This window comes from Eulemur rufifrons, chromosome 28 (genome assembly GCF_041146395.1).
Source record: "Eulemur rufifrons isolate Redbay chromosome 28, OSU_ERuf_1, whole genome shotgun sequence".
Lineage (NCBI taxonomy): Eukaryota > Metazoa > Chordata > Mammalia > Primates > Lemuridae > Eulemur > Eulemur rufifrons.
In genome coordinates this window covers 49,668,528-49,685,726 of record NC_091010.1, presented here as the reverse complement: position 1 = coordinate 49,685,726, position 17,199 = coordinate 49,668,528, and the positions used below count along the sequence as shown (strand labels likewise).

General features: G+C 45.5%; 1 protein-coding gene across 3 annotated transcripts in view; it reads right to left on the bottom strand.

The window, feature by feature from the left end:
• Positions 1-17,199, bottom strand: part of PDCD11 (programmed cell death 11) — a 38,172-nt gene that overhangs the window by 18,067 nt on the left and 2,906 nt on the right. For 2 of the 3 annotated variants that reach the window (XM_069459821.1, XM_069459822.1), the window contains exons 3-19: positions 16,720-16,851; positions 15,593-15,760; positions 14,510-14,671; positions 13,736-13,859; positions 13,034-13,215; positions 11,499-11,606; positions 10,254-10,460; positions 9,178-9,302; positions 8,937-8,997; positions 8,130-8,276; positions 6,570-6,821; positions 5,418-5,558; positions 4,683-4,877; positions 3,323-3,493; positions 2,125-2,344; positions 1,213-1,362; positions 657-772 (exon numbers count right to left, since the gene is read on the bottom strand). In XM_069459821.1, coding sequence (XP_069315922.1) covers positions 657-772; positions 1,213-1,362; positions 2,125-2,344; positions 3,323-3,493; positions 4,683-4,877; positions 5,418-5,558; positions 6,570-6,821; positions 8,130-8,276; positions 8,937-8,997; positions 9,178-9,302; positions 10,254-10,460; positions 11,499-11,606; positions 13,034-13,215; positions 13,736-13,859; positions 14,510-14,671; positions 15,593-15,760; positions 16,720-16,851 — 2,661 coding nt within the window. The remainder of the gene's footprint in view (positions 1-656; positions 773-1,212; positions 1,363-2,124; positions 2,345-3,322; positions 3,494-4,682; positions 4,878-5,417; positions 5,559-6,569; positions 6,822-8,129; positions 8,277-8,936; positions 8,998-9,177; positions 9,303-10,253; positions 10,461-11,498; positions 11,607-13,033; positions 13,216-13,735; positions 13,860-14,509; positions 14,672-15,592; positions 15,761-16,719; positions 16,852-17,199) is intronic. The other variant, XM_069459823.1, reaches the window with a different exon arrangement.

The following is a 17,199-nucleotide window of genomic DNA, read 5'->3' as shown; positions in this document are numbered from 1 at the left end:
GTGTTTAATAAGTGCTTTAAACAATGACCAAATATATCCATCACACAGAGAAAAATACTAATTTTGATATTTCCCTCAAACCCATTCTTATATCACACAAACGTGTACAGGAGGCAAGGCAGGAGAGGGTGTGGAGGGCCTGGAGGTCCAAACTGCCCACAGACAGTTGGGTTCATATGATGTTTTTTAAAAAACAAATTAGTTTCTAAAATTTTCAACATTTATTTCAAATAAAAATTCAAATTCTGCCTTCTCTTAAAAATCAAAGACTCAGCAACACTAGACCCAGATATTCCCACCTGACAATAACCAAATGGATCTCAACAGTCTGCCCCAAGCCAGCTGGGCATTCATTCTCCTGTGTGTCAGAGTCCAGGTCTTGCCACTCCCTACCTACACAGCCAACCTCACTGCTTTACAACACTTGCTTGGCCCAACGATAGGGTGACCATATAATTTATCACTTGAACCAGAATGAAAGTCAGCGCTATTAACCATACTAGAACAAGAGGTCAAAACTGGGAATGTCCTGGATTTGTCCAGGCATATGGTCACCCTAGCTACAGGCATCTGAACTAGAACCCTTGAGCTAGGAGCATGGGATGGATGGGGTGTGTCATGTGACTCCATGGAAATGAAGTAAGGAGCAAGCTTACCTTTTTAGCTTTTCTATTAACTAAGTCCTGGTGAAGGGAAACAAGGACTTCTAACTTCAACATATCAACGTTTAAGATCACAACCTTCTTTTTCTGCCCAGATTCCACCTCCTGTCCTGCAATACAGAACCAAACAGTGTGATCATCCTCCTGGAACAGGGTGAAGGAAGAACATCATCTTTTTGCATGCAGGTGTCACCCCTTAGACTCAAGAAAGGAAAAATGACACATGTCCTAGGTCTGTATAGGCCACAGTTAGGGAAACCAAAGGTCTATCTCCCACAGTTCACATTCAGGTGGGCCTTAATTTACGCAACATGGTATTAAGGTAGAAATCTAGGTTTACTCAATGATAACAATTAAAGGATTCACACCTAAACCTTCTTCACTGTGCTGTCAATTGCCTTGATTTGCACTCAACACAAGATAGGCACACCAAAAATTTCTACTCAATCAACTCATCTACCCTACGTATTTGGAAATTCTGTATCTAGGAGAGGCAGCAACAGGAAGGGGTCTCCCCTACCAACCACAACAGGCGAGACAGAGTACTCACCTGCCCGATGATATTTGCTGGCTCTCAGGACCAAGCCAGGCACTGGGCCCCCGCTGAACAACACAGAGCCATCCTCCAACACCTCCTGCACCACTAGGTCAAGGACCATTCCTGCCGTCATCTCAGCCAGCGTCTGGATCAACACAGAGTCTACCAGAGACCCAAGGGAAACAGGGATTAGTACCACGAAACACTTTCCCCTGGAAGAATGCTGTCACCACGGAGGACAGTGGAGCACTGCAACCACTGACGAGGTAAAATCACTTTTTGCAAAAGCGTCCAGTATCCGTGAAAACTCTTGTCACAGGCAGAGAGACTTATCCCCTTGCTAATCCTACCTGACCATAATTCACGAACATAGACAAGAAATACCAGGAACACAGGCTTTCCTTTGGTTTCTGAATTTACATTCTATCCTCTCAAGCCTGGTATGCCCAAATTCCATTAGGGTTCCAACAATCCCACACAATGGCTCAAAGTCTAAGACAGATGGAATATTAACAACAACCCCTCAAGGAGTCCAGCAGGTCCCTGTTCCATTTCATCATCCACTATATATCTGCTGAATAAAGGAATGAAAAGTGAAGAGGTGATGAATTCACAACAGATGCAAACATGCGGCCACAGAACTAAGGGAAATTTTGATTCTGGACTGGCAGAGGGGACAAGGGGACTTCTGGGATTCTTGTAATGACCTTTATCTTAAAGGGCTGTTCGTTTTATAAATGCCTACTGAGCTGTACACTTCATGATTGTGCACTTTATGCAGGTCATACTTTCGTTAAAAAAAAAAGATTACCAAATTGTTTTTTCTGTTCTGACAAGCCCAGCAACTCACCCCAGCAACAGGTGTAATTTACAATGCGCACCCTCCCACCCGGTCCCCCTCCAGCAGGGCCCTGAGGCCCCCACCTCGGTTGCGCATGAGGCTGCGCACGCCCTGCAGCTCCTCTAGGCACTGGCTCAGGAGGAGGAGGCTGGCGGTGGCCAAGTCCCCGAGAGCGCAGTCCGACAGCCGCAGCGACAGCAGCATCCGCTGCTTCTCCTCATCCACGTTGGTCACCTTTGCAACGACCGTCTGCCCCTCGACAAAGTGGTCACTTGTGGAGGTCACAAATTTGTCACTCATGATCTGAAAAGAAGAGCAGACAGAAAACAGGGAAAGGAGAGATAACCTGCTTACTATGCCCAGAAAGCGGTGTGCTGGTGGGAAAAAACGGGACCTAGGAAGTTCACCCCAGCCCTGGGCACAGCTCTATTCTCCTTCCATAAAAACAGAGGCGGCCCTGGCTGCCCAGTCCAGCCCTCCAAGAGAGCACTCAGCCAAGAAGGCACATTACTGGCAAGCCAGAGGGACACCAGGGCTGTCCTTATCTCTAATATTCAATGGCAACCCTCTGCCCTCACTATGCAGGTTTCTGGGGCCCTCTCCTCTGCTCCCATTTAAAAGTTTTTCTGGCAGGAGATACAAATGGTGTTTCCCAGGCAAAACATCAGGGAGACAGGCCTATGGAAAGGAAGAAATATTTACGAATGCTCTGTGGCAAGAATTAGCTATATGCCATCTGCTCGGCACCATCTTACGTGACTTTGGTGCGTCTCCTCCCCTCTAGGTCTCAGTGTATTCAGCAGGCCTATCGGGGGTTCCACTATGGGACCACTGAGATCTTTTCCTGTACAATTTGATATCATGGGGACAGGGGATGACGATTTCCAGGATATTCTGGTAACTTAATACCTCAAAAACCTCAAAAAGCTGCAAAACCTTTACCCAACTGCTCAGGAAAATCAATTTCTATGTGTAAACATGCTTAGATGATAAAAATAAGTGTAGTCATCCTCACACCGGAGACTGAAGTCTTCAGCCTACCCAGTGCTGTGGTGTGGAGCAGGAAAGGGGCCCTTTCTCCAGGAGGTCACACAGCAGGGCAGGAGGAGCACGGGCTGAAGCTCAGCTCCACTCACCAGGTGCCTTTATGTCATGCTCCCCCTCAGGTGGCATCCCCGAAAATCCTTCGGAGGTGTAAAGTATCCTGCTCCTTCCCACCCACCTTCAGGTTCCACAACCCTGGCTCTCTTCAAAAGCCCTTGTGCACAAAGCTGAACTTACGGCTTTGGGGGCCAGTCCACTGAGACCCGAGGGGAACTGGATGAACACACCATAGTCCTTGATGCTCTTCACAAAACCAATGAGCAGCATTCCAGGGTGGATTTCTGAGAAGTTCTTGGGGTCCTGGCCACCTTCTACTGTGGAGACCAAAGCTGGCTTCCTGCAAAGAAGCTAGTGGTACTCTGTCAAGGAATGTTCCGGAAAGAGGCCATGCCTGTGACCCCAGCACTTTGGGAGGCTGAGGCAGGAGGATCACTTGAAGCCAGGAGTTTGAGACCATCCTGGGCAACACAGTAAGACCTCATCTCTACCAAAACAATTAGCCAAACATGGTGGTGCACACTTTGAGCCACTACACTCTAGCCCAGGTGATGAAGCAAGACTCTGTCTCACCAAAAAAAAAAAAAAAAGGTAGGGGAGAATGTTCCAGAAAAGGCAGATGAAATGTCCACCTCTCCCATCTCCTTTCTCCACGGGGAGAGACAGACAGGCCTGCAGGCTGACCCTTGGCCACTGCAGTAATTCTCTACGTGTGCAGACCAGCAGCAGCAGCACCAGCCCAGACCTACTGAATCAGAAACTCGGGGTTGGCCCAGCTGTCTGTGCTTCAGCAAGTCCTCCGGGTGACTCTCATGCACACTAAAGTTTGAGAACCCTTGTTTTATTCCTTTCCTGGTTAACTCATCTCCAGATTACTGGAGGGGACTGAAGAGGAAACGCTCGTCTCCATGGCTTGGCAGCAGGGTCAGCCACGGCACAGTCCTCCACTGCCTCCACCTCCACACCAACGAATCCTGTTTTCCCACCTCTGCCCATTTCACTCTAAGGAAATTTTATTTCACATTCCATGAGAAGGGGCAGTGTCCTCCACCTATGCACACACACAAAGACCAAAGGAGTATTTCTGAGCTCCACATCCCTTGAGGGGGAGAAGGCGCTAAGAGAAAAAGGGGGAAGGGAAAAAGGATGACAGAAGCTACCTCATTAATTGTTCTAACCCAGGGCCACACACTGAATGCCCCACAAAGGCCGGATGTGCGAATGGGGCTGCCCCACTGGGCCTTGCTCACCTCACTACCTCCTCCCCGGCCCCTGGGCTCCCCTGCCCCCTGGCGACCTTTCTGGCTACACTGCCCTGCCCACCAGCATCTGCTGGAGCACTTCCTCAGTCCTGCTCTTACTTTCCACAGTACAGGCTTTGTCACTGGTTCGGTCTTGTGGACGTGTTTCTGAGGTCAACTGGCTAAATTTTTTCCCCATGGGGTTTCTCAGTAAGAGCTGAACTTGACCCACAATTTCCCACCCAAGGGCCCAAGACTCCCCCACCTTCCAGTGCTCCACAGACACCTGTCAAGGATACAACATGTCCCTCGCTCCGGCTCAGACACAGGACACGATGAAGGGTGTCGCCTGCCTGGAGCCAGTGATACAACAGCGGCCCGTTGGCGACATGGTCCGACAGATGAGGTGTGGGGAGGAAAGCAGGGATGTTGGAGGGCAGGACAGTCACCTCCAGCCCATCTTTGGTCTTCTCTAAAACCTTCACATCCACCAACTACCCAGGGAAGATAAAGATAAAAAATAGCATTAGTCTTGAACAGAGAGCAGCTTAGTCTGGATCAGGCAGGGCAGGGAGGCATCACACTCCGGCACGAGGGATCACTGAGAGGCCACGAGCAGGGGAGCAGCTTTCTTCCAGACCCCACCCCCCAGCGCAGCACACATGCACACGCACACACACCAGGAGGACTCGTCTGCGGGCTCATCTCCCTCCTCTCCCAGGTCCCTCCACTGAGTCCCAGAGGAAAGACAGAACTGCAGGCTGGTCCCAGGGACCAGAGAGAAAGAGGAGCAGCAGCACACAATGAAAAGCCACCCTCTAACAGAGCTTCCCTTTCATAGACTCCTTTCATTTGTTCCAGCACACAGGAAAGAACATATATGAGGTCTTCTCTCAAGAACCCCTCTAGCCCCAGAATCTTACCTAGCTACCTCTCCCTTTCCCCTTCATGGGTTCCAGTACCCCCCACCCCCCGTCAGTGGTACCCTGCTCTTCGCTATAAAACAAAAAACTTCTCCAGAGAAGTCCAAGTACCTGCCCAACGTTAATGACTCTTCCTTTCTTCTGACTGTGTCCTGCAGGCTCTTTCCGTAGCTCTGGATCACTCAACAGCTTGAAGGATAAGAGCATCCTCTCTTTGGACGGCTCACAGTTCAGCACCACAACCTTCACCACCTGGAGAGAAAGCACACACACGTGCTGAGTCCTCCCCGCAGGCGTGGAGTGCTGGTGCGCGCCACTACTGCTGCAGGGGCTCGAGAGATCCGCCAAGCCCTGGGATCAGATCAGACGGCAGTGAAAAGAAGACACGTACTGAGAGTTACACATAATCCCCACAAGTCGGTTTTTTGAGTAAAAGGAAGACATGGATAACTTTGGTACAACCCAAGTCTTAAAAAATTATTTTTCCATTTGAGGTGATGGATGTGCTAAATACCCTGATTTGATCAGTACACATCGTATACACGTATTGAAATATTACACTGTACCCCATAAATATGTACAATTATGTGTCAATTAAAAATAACAAAAGCAAAAAGAATATTTTTCCTGGACATGCCCATACTCACTAGTTTCATAGCACTGCCCCCTTGTGGTGACAGTGGCCTCAGAACAATACAGGTAAAGACTGATTTCCTCCAGGTTGTGGGTCTGAGGTCCTTGATCTTGCCAGCTTCCGCTGGACCCCCTTGAGGGTTCCTCTCTGTTCTGTTTGTCACCTCCTCCATTCAGCTGGCTCAAGTCCAGTGCCCCATCTGCTGTCTTCCTCAGTCTCGTAAAAGGCAGCCCTCCTGGCTGGGCACGAGGGCTCACGCCTATAATCCTAGCACTCTGGGAAGCTGAGGCAGGAGGACTATTTGATACTTGAGCTCAGGAGTCTGAGACTAGCCCGAGCAAGAGCAAGACCTTGTCTCTACTAGAAATAGAAAAATTAGCCAGGCATGATGGCATGCACCTGTAGTCCCAGCTACTTGGGACGCTGAGGCAAGAGGATTGTTTGAGCCCAGGAGTTTGAGGTTACAGTGAGCTATGATGATGCCACTCTATCCCAGGTGACAGAGTGAGACTCTGTCTCAAAAAAAAAAAAAAAAAAAAAGCAGCCCTCCTACTTACTACCCCTTCAAATTAAAATCTGTGTTGCTGGGGTCACCAAGGGTAGGGGGGCTTGTCCAGGGGAAGGGTTACCTGGCCAGTGTAAAAGACTCTCTCCGGGTCAGGGATGTACTCAGCACTAAGCTCGTGCTTGGGCACCAGTCCCTGCACATCATTGTAGAACTTCACGATGCAGCCATAGTCCTTCACCCTGACAATGAAGCCATGTGTCTGCAGACCAGGCTTGGCATCAGCATAGCAGGTAATGGCAGGTAGTTTGGACTCAACCAGGGTTTTCTTCCGAGTCATCATCAGCTTCTTGGCTTCGGGGTCACAAAGCAATACCTAGGGGAGGGATAATGGCCATCACCAAGAGAGCCACGAGCTGGTCTCTGCAACCCCCTAAACCCATAGGCCATGGGTCATTCTCCAAGAACCGGCTACCTCTTTTCCTCTAATAATCTCAGCTGCAGATTCTCCCTGCTTCCTGCTGGATGACAATCTAGGGCATATTAATCGCTATTTCAAATGTACTTCCTCCTGGCCACAAGGCAACCCTCATTATTTACAGCACCTCTGGAGAGTCTTGTGTTACAGTAACTTCTCTACCACCTTAGTTCCCTCACAGTGAGCTTGGGATCTAGACTGACAGAATAAACGACTGAATCTATTTACCACCTCAGTACCATTGTTTATTACCTATAAACTAAGACCAAGAGATCCAACTATCTTTCACCTCTCAGACAGTCAGCTCCTTGAGGACAGAATAACTCCTCCCTTTTTAACGTCGACCCCATTACTAAAAAATATTGCACCAACAGGCAATTGATACCTTTGCTGAGTCAATAATGATGGAATAAAATGAATATAAGCAAACCTAACATACTGAGTGCCTGTACATACCAGGCCCTATGCCAAGCACTCTGTGTGTATGATCACGTTTAATTTCCACAACCCTATGAAGCTTCTCTTTCGATTTAAGCCTTTGTTATAAACCACCCACATTCTGGCAACTTTGTCTGGGCTATTTCTCTGCCTAAAACATACCCCATGCTCCTTCCAAATTTTACCCACATCTCTTCTTGTTCAAGTCCTACCTCTGCCAGAAAGCTAGACAACATTCTTGTTGTACAGAGCTGAATGTGAAAACTGGTTCTGACAGTTGTTAGCTGTGTGACTTTGGGCAAGACACTTCACTTCCTAAGCTTTAATTTCCCCACTTGCAAAATGAAGATAGTAGTACTTAATTTATAGGGTTGTTTTAAGGATTACATGAAATAATACACATCACGTGCCTAGCATAGCAACTGGCACGGAATACATGTTAGTGGCAGTTGCCATTTATGATGTCAGTAACTCAAGCCCACTGGCCTCCCCTTTCTGTGTCCACAGCATATAGCCTACACCAAACCATGTGGCAAAAGGTCACACACTGGCTTGCTCTCACTTCATGTATAGATATTTTCACTCCCAATTATATCACACAATTCTCAAGCACAGGGACTCACTTTCCCCTTCCCAATGCCAGGCACAGCACTGCACACACTGCAGACATTATGTGCTTACTTTGTGGAAGAAGGCAGAAACTTCAACTGAGAACTGCTCTCTTCCTACCTAGTCAAAACTCCAGCAGAGACCCTGTAGGAAGCTTACCCGGCACTTGACCTCGTCCCCAATGTGGTACTTCTTCTCTGGATTCTTAATCAGGATGTCAGCCAAATGCACGGCAGGTACCAGGCCCCTTATTTGCTGGCCCACCTTCACCAGCATCCCGTATGGCTTTATAGTTAGCACTGTGCCCTAGAGCCCAAAGAAAAGACACCGTGATGCCTCAAGAAAGGTCTTTCCCCCATCTCCTATAGCAAAGCATGGCACATCTCTCTTTTGAAGCACACCTTCCCGGGCTAACTATGCCCGTTATTCCAGATCTCACATGGGTAAAGCACACATCCCACAATGATCTGGATTTCGTCACTGTTAGTTATGGGAACCTTCACATCTTTTTGGGTGAGCATGTATGTTCTGTGTGCCTCATAAGTATATTCCCTAAAAGATGGGACTATATCTCCTCAGGTATAAATTCTACATATAAAGGGAGCTTCTTGATTAGAGCCACAAGGTTGGAGAGGAAAGAAAACTGAAAGGGCTTCTCACTAATATCCCAGGTAACACAATTAACAGAGTACTAATTTTTGATCTTGTCTAATAACTAATACCAAATCCCAAACCCCAGGGTTTATGATCTATTGCTTCTGTGTAGTTGGGTGGTGCCAGTAGACCTTACCTTGAAATTAATTACAAGTTACCCAAGGGAAGAGAGAAAAATTCCAGTTAACAGGCAGAGGCAAGGAACATGAGTTTCAGTGTGTTAACATAAGGACCAATGAGCTGACAGTAAGCTATGAACCAAAGAATGCCTGACAGTGGGGGGAGTATCTAATTACATGCTTGAGGTCTTACCTTTACCACTGCCCCAGGTTTGATGTCATGATATCTAAGATACTGAGCTTCAATAATTGACCTAGGACAAAAGGAAAATACAGGATTAAATAAACTAGGGCAGAGACTGCCTAAACTTCAGGCCTACCACAATCATGCTGGTGAGAAAGGAACGCCTTACCAAGCACAGCCAGGAGAAACCGAATGCTGCAAACGTGCAAGTGCGCATCTCTACGCCCCCACGCGTTAATGACAGACTTACGTCCGCAGAGAGAGTAAGGCCAGTTCATCCATTTGGCTGTAGTCAATGATTCTACACTTGTGAGTGTTCCCCGGCTTGAAGCTCTCAGGTTTGAAGCTGCTCTTAGAATCAGAGAGATGGCTGAGCTGCAAAACACCAAGTGGTTTAGGACAAGCCAGAGGCAAGAGGGCTGAGCCAATCAGACTTAAAGCACACCAAGATGACTGAATACATTTATCATCCACCACAAAAACAATACTTTGCCTGGTAAGATAATTCTACTCACTAAAAAAACTGCTTTTTACCATTATAGGATCTCAATTAAGATCAGAGAACAGCCTAGGTCACAGGTCAGTAAACTGCAGTCCTATTGCAGTGCCTACTTTTGTCAACAAAAGTTTTATTGGAACGCAGTCATCCTGTTCACTTACATACTGTCTGCATTGCCCTCACACTGTAACAATAGAGTTGAGTAATTAGGAGAGAGACTATATGGCCAACGAGCCTAAAATATCTATTATCCAACCCTTTAAGAAAAACTTTGCTGAGCCCTCGTCTTGATCCTAACTCCTTCTTATACTTAACCATTGACCAAGTATCAAATATGGCAAGTTGGTTCTAAGGCATTCTACTGTAACAAATAGAAAGCCAGATGCACTGGCTCACACTTGTAATCCTAGCACTTTCAGAGGCCAAGTCAGGTGGATTCCTTGAGGCCTGGAGTTCAAGACCAGCCTGAGCAAGAGGAAGACCCTATCTCTATAAAAACAGAAAAATTAGCTGGGCGTGGTAGCATATGCCTGTAGTCCCAACTACTTGGCAGGCTGAGGCAGGAGGATTGCTTGAGCCTGGGAGTCTGAGGTTGCAGTGAGCTATGATGGTGCCACTGCACTCTAGTCTGGGCAACAGAGCAAGGCCCTGTCTCAATAAAAAAATAAATAAATAAACATTGTTCTAAACACTATGAATAGTCCGTCACACTCAGGGATATCCAAAAATAAACTAATGTCAAGGGATGAAGGAAGCAGAAAGGACCCCTGTGTCTCAAAACTCCTTCCGGTGATAAGATCCCTGACCAAACAAAGAAGCTGCCTTACCCGTGCATAGGCCAGAATCCCATCCTTCAGCCTGAAGACGGCCCCAGCCTTGTTGAAAAAGCCCTGAACAGGAACGTCATCTAGCACAGCTCCAAGGTGCTGGCAAGACAGCCGGGTGAGTGGACGCCCAGGTTGCAGGAAGATGGGGCGCAAGCTCAGGCGCACAACTCTGGTCCGAGGATGGACACAGAGGATGCAGGCCCTGACCTAGACAGAAAGAAGAGCAGGAGAAGGCACATAGTACATACCCTGGAGTAGCCTTTCTGCAGTTCAAGCCTCTCCATGTGCTAATCAGGTAAGTACTAAAATCTTTAGTATGTAAGAACTAAAATTGGCTTGTACAAGCAAGCAGCACGTGGAAAAGTCAAACAAAATATTTGTAATCCCAGCACTTTGGAAGACTGAGGCAGAAGGACTGTTTGAGGCCAGGAGTTCAAGACCAACCTGTGCAACATAACAAGACCCTGTCTTTACAAAAAATAAAAAATTAGCTGGGTGTGGTGGCACGTGCCTGTAGTCCCAGCTACTTGGGAGGGTGAGGCAAGAGAACACTTGAGCACAGGAGTTCAAGGCTGCAGTGAGCTATGATCGGGCCACTGTACTCCAGCATGGGTGACAGAGTAAGACTGTTTCTTAAAAAAAAAAAAAAATCAGATATTGGGATTTTCTTCCCAAATATCCATGTTCCCTGTAGAAAATTTGAATACTTAAAAAAGAATAAAGTCCAGGCACAATGGACTTTAGTATGTATGTAAATATTTTTTAATAAAGAGTAGAAAGATCACCAGAGTTCATCACTATTAACATGTAGCTGCATAATCTTTCAGTATTTCAACCATGTGTATGTACTCTTTTTTACTGTGTTTTCAAAATTGGATCTACACTAGTAGATGGAAATTTTTAAATCACCTTTTTCTATTTAAACATATCTTATTCTCCTATGTTAAATATTCTTCTAAGACACTTTAAATTATAAAAGATTTACTATCCCAAGAACCCCCAAACCATATGGAAGACTATGAATTAAAAACTAAAAGCTGCTGCTTCTCCACCTGCTCCTTCCCTAATCTCAGCCCAGCCAGTGGGAGTTTCTAGTGTTCCCTCTGAAACACTATTATTCCCCTCATCTCCTTTCTGCACAGCAGTTACCCGTAGTCCTAGGACCTGCCCTGAAGCTAACTGTGACACTGGACAGCAAATGGGACACAAGTGGAATCAAGAAAAGATAGGTGCAACATTGCTTACTGCTTGGTTTGAGAAATATGCTCCAGCTTTCTTGGGATCCAGGTGCATAAAGTCAACGAGGCCTGTGAAGAATGTGAGGAAGTTTAGCGTAAGGCCATATGGAGTCACCTAGAAATAAACAGAACAAGTTATGAAAAACATTTCTTTGAGAGAACCAGGAATGTAAGAGACACTGCTCATAGTAAACACTCAATGCCACATTATCCATTATAACTGTGTATCTCTCCTCTCCTGGCCAACCCTTATCAATCTTTCTTCCTATAAAACTAAGTGGCAAGACAACTCCAAGCACTGGCTATTTCTTTATTTAGTAAGCTCATTTCCCTTCCAGCCTAAGAGAGGACATCAATCCTCCCATCCTCTGGGATTTCTCAACAGGATGGAAGGAGCTTTGCACAAGTATCCTTGGGGAACTGCCAGGCTGACAATGTGGATTAATTGGTGCTAACTTGGATATTTGCCTGGACTAAGAAGGTAAAACTCAAATGCTTACAAAAGGGAGATATTGATCATGAGCAAACCAATTCGCCCTACAGAGCCCCCCAAAAGCAAAGGTAACAAGCACCTCAAAAGAGAGCTGTGAGGCAGGTGACTGACATCAGGGAACTAAGTCCCCTCTTATCCCTAGAGGAGTTCAAGACCAGCCTCAGCAAGAGGGAAATCCCGCCTCTACCAAAAAGAAGTTGCAAAAAAAACCCACTGGGCACTGCAATGCACGCCTGTAGTCCCAGCTACCAGGAGGCTGAGGCAGAAGGATCACTTGAGCCCAGGATTTGGAGGTTGCAGTGAGCTATCATGACGGACACTGCACTCTAGCCAGGGTGATAGAGTGAGACTGTCTCAACAAAAACAAACAAGGCAACTGAACACCCCTCCTCACAACTCCCCACTCCTAAATAAAAAAAAAAAAAGAAATGGTCATAGTATATTACCCAGCTCAGCAGTAAACAATATTTACACATAGTATTTTAAACAATGAATATTGACTTAAATCAAAACTTTAATATACCTATATCGGGAGGTTGTGGGAGGGGAAGGGAAGATTAAAAGAGGCAAATCTTCACTTACCCTGATAAGAATTTAAAACCCAATGCCTAAAATTGATAAACCAAGAGATACCAGCAGAAGCTTATTACTCAAAAATATAGACAGAAATTTCAAAAGATAAGTTAGAAGAGTTAAAGATGGGAGTTGGGAGGGATAAGTTCTTCATTATAAGCCTTTTAATACCATTTGACCTTTCAGATCAGCACTATCCAATAGAAATATAATGGAAGCCATATATGTAATTTTAATTCCAGCAGTCACATTTTAAAACTATAAACAGATGAAATTTACTTTAATAATAGTTTACTCAACCCAATGTATACAAAATATTATCATTTCAATATATGGCACTGCCACATTTCAAGTGCTCAATGGCCACATGTAACCAGTGGCCCTACCACGCCGTAATTTTGGATTGTATGCATGTAATACTTTAACAAAAATTATTTTTATTTTTAAAAAAACAGTAGTAACAATGAACAGCTTACCTTCTGTACCTGGGCTTTGACTACCAGTCCTGGTAGCAAGTTATTAAGGGTCCAGTTTTGCTGCTCAGTAGCAATGGCAGTAGAAACCTCTGCATGACCAACAGACAGACTAACAACTCCTCCGTTGCCTTTCACCTCTTCAATGACGCAGTTCAGGTACTGACCCACCTTCAATTTAGCACCTGTAAGCCCAACCCCCCAAAAGGAAAAATAGTTCAATGATAAGGACTTTTAACTCGGGCCCAAGCAGTATCTGAAAAGATCCATGACCTACCTGTCCAGTTAGCATCTAATACTACTACCCATACTTCCCATCTCTAAAGGGCCAACTACAAGAAGAGAATGAAGTTACCCTAATTGATCTGGAATTCAACTGCCCCACAAAAACAAGAAAATCTCAACAAGTCCGAAAGAGTGCTAGTTTAGAGGCCCTGCAAGCTCAAATTTCAGTGGAATCTTCCTTCTGGTGAGCAAAACTGACACTAGTCCTTCAGATCGTAGTGAGACCCTGCCACTCCCTGGCCCTTCACACATCTTCCTTTGCCTATCAGCTAGGATTAACCGCTGATTTTACCAAAGCCACAGAGCCTCCAGGGTCACCCTTCTGAATCAGGGTCACGTTACTCATCTAAGTAGCACTTAAATATAATCCCCACAGGTACCATCTCAGTGCCATGTACTGGCCCCTCTTCCTGCCCTCACCTTTGTTCTTCTGTCGGATGTACTCCTGGGCTTTTGGCAGTGGCAAAAATGCTCTGGTCCCATCAACACCAATGTCCATTAGGTAGCCATGGTCTTCCAGGCTGGACACAGTGCCTGTGAGCAACTGAGTGAAGAGAAAGCATTCCCGAAAGTTCCAGGTCACAGGTAAAGGGAGTCACAACAAACATACAAACATCCAAAATGTGAATGTTCCCACCATTAATCTCTATGCACTCTCCCATCATGCCACCCCCTACTTTTAACTTGAAACCACAATCCCACTAGAGGACAGACATCAACTTCAATTCTCCCAGGCCTTGAAGGATCTTCTGGCTTCCAGACTGTGAAGAGTGTTAAACACAGTTGAATATTGGCATGAGAGAGGAGTCTCTCACCTGGAGATTTTTCAAAAGATAGGAAAGATTTTTATGTTATGCAAAGAGGGATAAACTGCTAGGCCCTGCAAGGTCACTCCCAGAGCCATGATTACCGAGAGAATCCAGAACTACCCTTTTAGCTGTCATATTATGTCTTTGCTAAGCACCTCCGAGGCAGTAAAAAAAATCATGCCATCCTCCTTTATATTTTATGGGGAGCAATGTGGCTCTGTACATTTAGTACTCAAAGCACCTAGATCTTCCCTCCAGAAAAAGACCCACTCCTGCATGTAACAGTTAAACTGAAAGTAAACGGTGGCCTAGACCACACTCCACAGGAGGCAGAGCAGGGAGAAGGCATGTTGCCTGCTCCTCTTCCCTGACCCCAGGTACGTACCATGCCGGGTTTCAGGGCCTCAGCACTCAGCACTCTGTTGACATTTTTGGGGTTCAGAGATAGCTTCACACTCCTTTTTCCCCTCTCTGTGATACCCACACTGCTCACCACACATCTCACCAGCATTCCAGGCGAGAAAAGCTCAGGCAGGTGGAGTAGATCCTGCATGACACAAATGAGAAAGACCTGATACACATCCTTTCCCTGAACCAAAAATCCACTGCCCAGCCTGGCCTCAGTGGCTTCTCTTCCTTAGACTCCAAAGAATCTGAAAGGTGGATGAATAACTGCTCATCCACAAAGGAAGATGGGTCTATGGTCAAGTCAGAGTCTTGAATTCCAACATAAGGCATCCAAAGGTTTCCACATAACAGGCAGATGTAAAATAACTGGTTAAGAGTTGTCAGCCAGGCGCAGTGGCTCACGCCTGTAATCCTAGCACTCTGGGAGGCCAAGGATGGTTTGCACTCAGGAGTTTGAGACCCACCTGAGTAAGAGGGAGGCCCTGTCTCTACTAAAAATAGAAAAAATTAGCTGGGTGTGGTGGTGCACACCTGTAGTTCCAGCTATTTGAGAGCCTGAGGTAGAAGGATCGCTGGAACCCAGGAGTTGGAGGTTGCTGTGAGCCAGGCTGACACCATAGTACTCTAGCCCAGGCAATAGAGCGAGACTCTTGTCTCCAAAAAATAAAAAACAACAACAAAAAAACCCCAATCTTTAACATAGTCTGCAAAACTGCACACAACCTGGCCCCCACCTAGCTCTCCAGCCCATCCTACACCACACTCTCCCTTGCTCTCTCTTTCTAGCCATACTAGCCTTCTCTCTGTTCCATACTGTGTAGCTTCTGCCAGAACTCCCTTCCTTCTGTACCTAGGGAACCCTCATTCTTCTGATCTCAGCTCAAGCATGCCTTCCTCAGCAAAGTCTTCTAGGCTTCCTGGACTAAGTCAAAAATCCCCTTATTATAAACTCTCATAGCACTTTGTACCTTTCCTTCTTAGCATTTAGCAAAGTTGTAATTTTACGTCTATTTGTGTTCCACTTATTTCCAGTAACAGGTTTCATCCAGGTTTCCCTTACCTTCAGAGGTTCTTCTTGTGCCACCTGCTCATTCAGCTTCTTGGTGTAAGCATCACAGATTTCAGTTACTTGCACAAATCCCCGGAGGCCATTGGGGAGACTGATCACCAGTTCTAATTCATTTACCTCTTTCACACAACCTAAAATCCGCATTCCTTCACACAGGGACTAGAAGAGAAAAAGTGAAATATGTACAAAAAGGAAGACAAGAAGATAGGGCAGTTAGGAGGTCTGGCTTCTAGTCCCAACTCTGACATTTAAAAGCTGTGAGAATTTTGTAAATGAAAAGAAATACATATGTGTGTGCGTGCATGTTTGTGCGCTTCTCAAATATCTAACTGAGCACTGTGAAAGGTCTAGATTATACAACAGTGTTAACAGCACTGGGATGCTAGAGGACACTTTTGCTTTTTACTTTATTCCAAACAACTCAAATTCAAATGCTTAGCAGACAACACAATGAAGGAAGCAGGCCAGTGGAGGCAATGGCAGGCAGTCGAGAGTGTGCATGCTGGCTATGATGGGTACAACCACTACTCAGCTCCTTGTCACTACAAACATGAGGGAACATGGGCCTTTTTAGTTCTCAGCACTTTCCAATTTTTAATGGAAGCCAAAAGTCACATTTTTTATGTAAAATGTTTAGTTTCCTAATGTTGGAACCAAGCTAAACAATTTTTTAAAAAGTGTCATACAGGAATGAATCTGAATCTTTCCCTTCAGAATCATTTGACATTTTTTCTTTTTTACAACTAACATATATTGAAATTATAATCTAAAAACACTGTGAGACCACTTCACTTCTCTGAGATGGTTTCACATCTATGAAATGAATGGGTAGGATTAGAATGATTGCTAAAGTTAGTGTCAGTTCTAACCTCTGAATTTATTAAAATACAAGTGCCATGAGGACACAAACAAGCCCAAGACAGCTTTAAAGAAAATAAAAGAAGACCCCAAGCATTACTTAACAATCAAAGGAAATAACGCTCAATTCTCAGCAAAAATTGCAAGAATCTTTACAGACACACACATAAAAGAGAGAAAAGAATGAAAGGAAAAAAAGAAGAGGGAAGGAAGAACATACACAAACTTAAGCAAACAAGGAAAACCAAACTTTAACAAACCTCAACACTAAGGATTTCAAACTTCTCTCTTATAGACTTGCTACTTTCTCTCTTCTCGATTTTCAACTTTTTTGTTTTTGCTGGCCCTTTCTGGCTCTTTTTCCTTTTGGTGGATTCCTCTTCAGTAGAAATCTAAAGAGGAAAAAAGACCCACAAAGATCCAAAAGAATAAGAAGCAATCCTGGCCTTTTCCTCCCATTTCAGGTCATCTGTCTCCTTGCTGTGCTACTCCCCCACTCCACTCCACCCTGCCCCACTCCCAGTTGTTCCTTTAATTCTTGCTTCAATCCCAACTCTCCATTCGGCCACCAATGCTCCCTTTTCCCATGGTCTGAGAAGCCTCCTTCATGGTCCCAAAGTCTCTTCTCTCTTGTGTTCTTCCTCTCTTGACTGGGATGAACACTAGGGTTCCCCAGTGCATGCAAATGAAAGCTAGAGTCACAGAGACCCAAGTTAAACTCCCAACTCTACCATAACAAG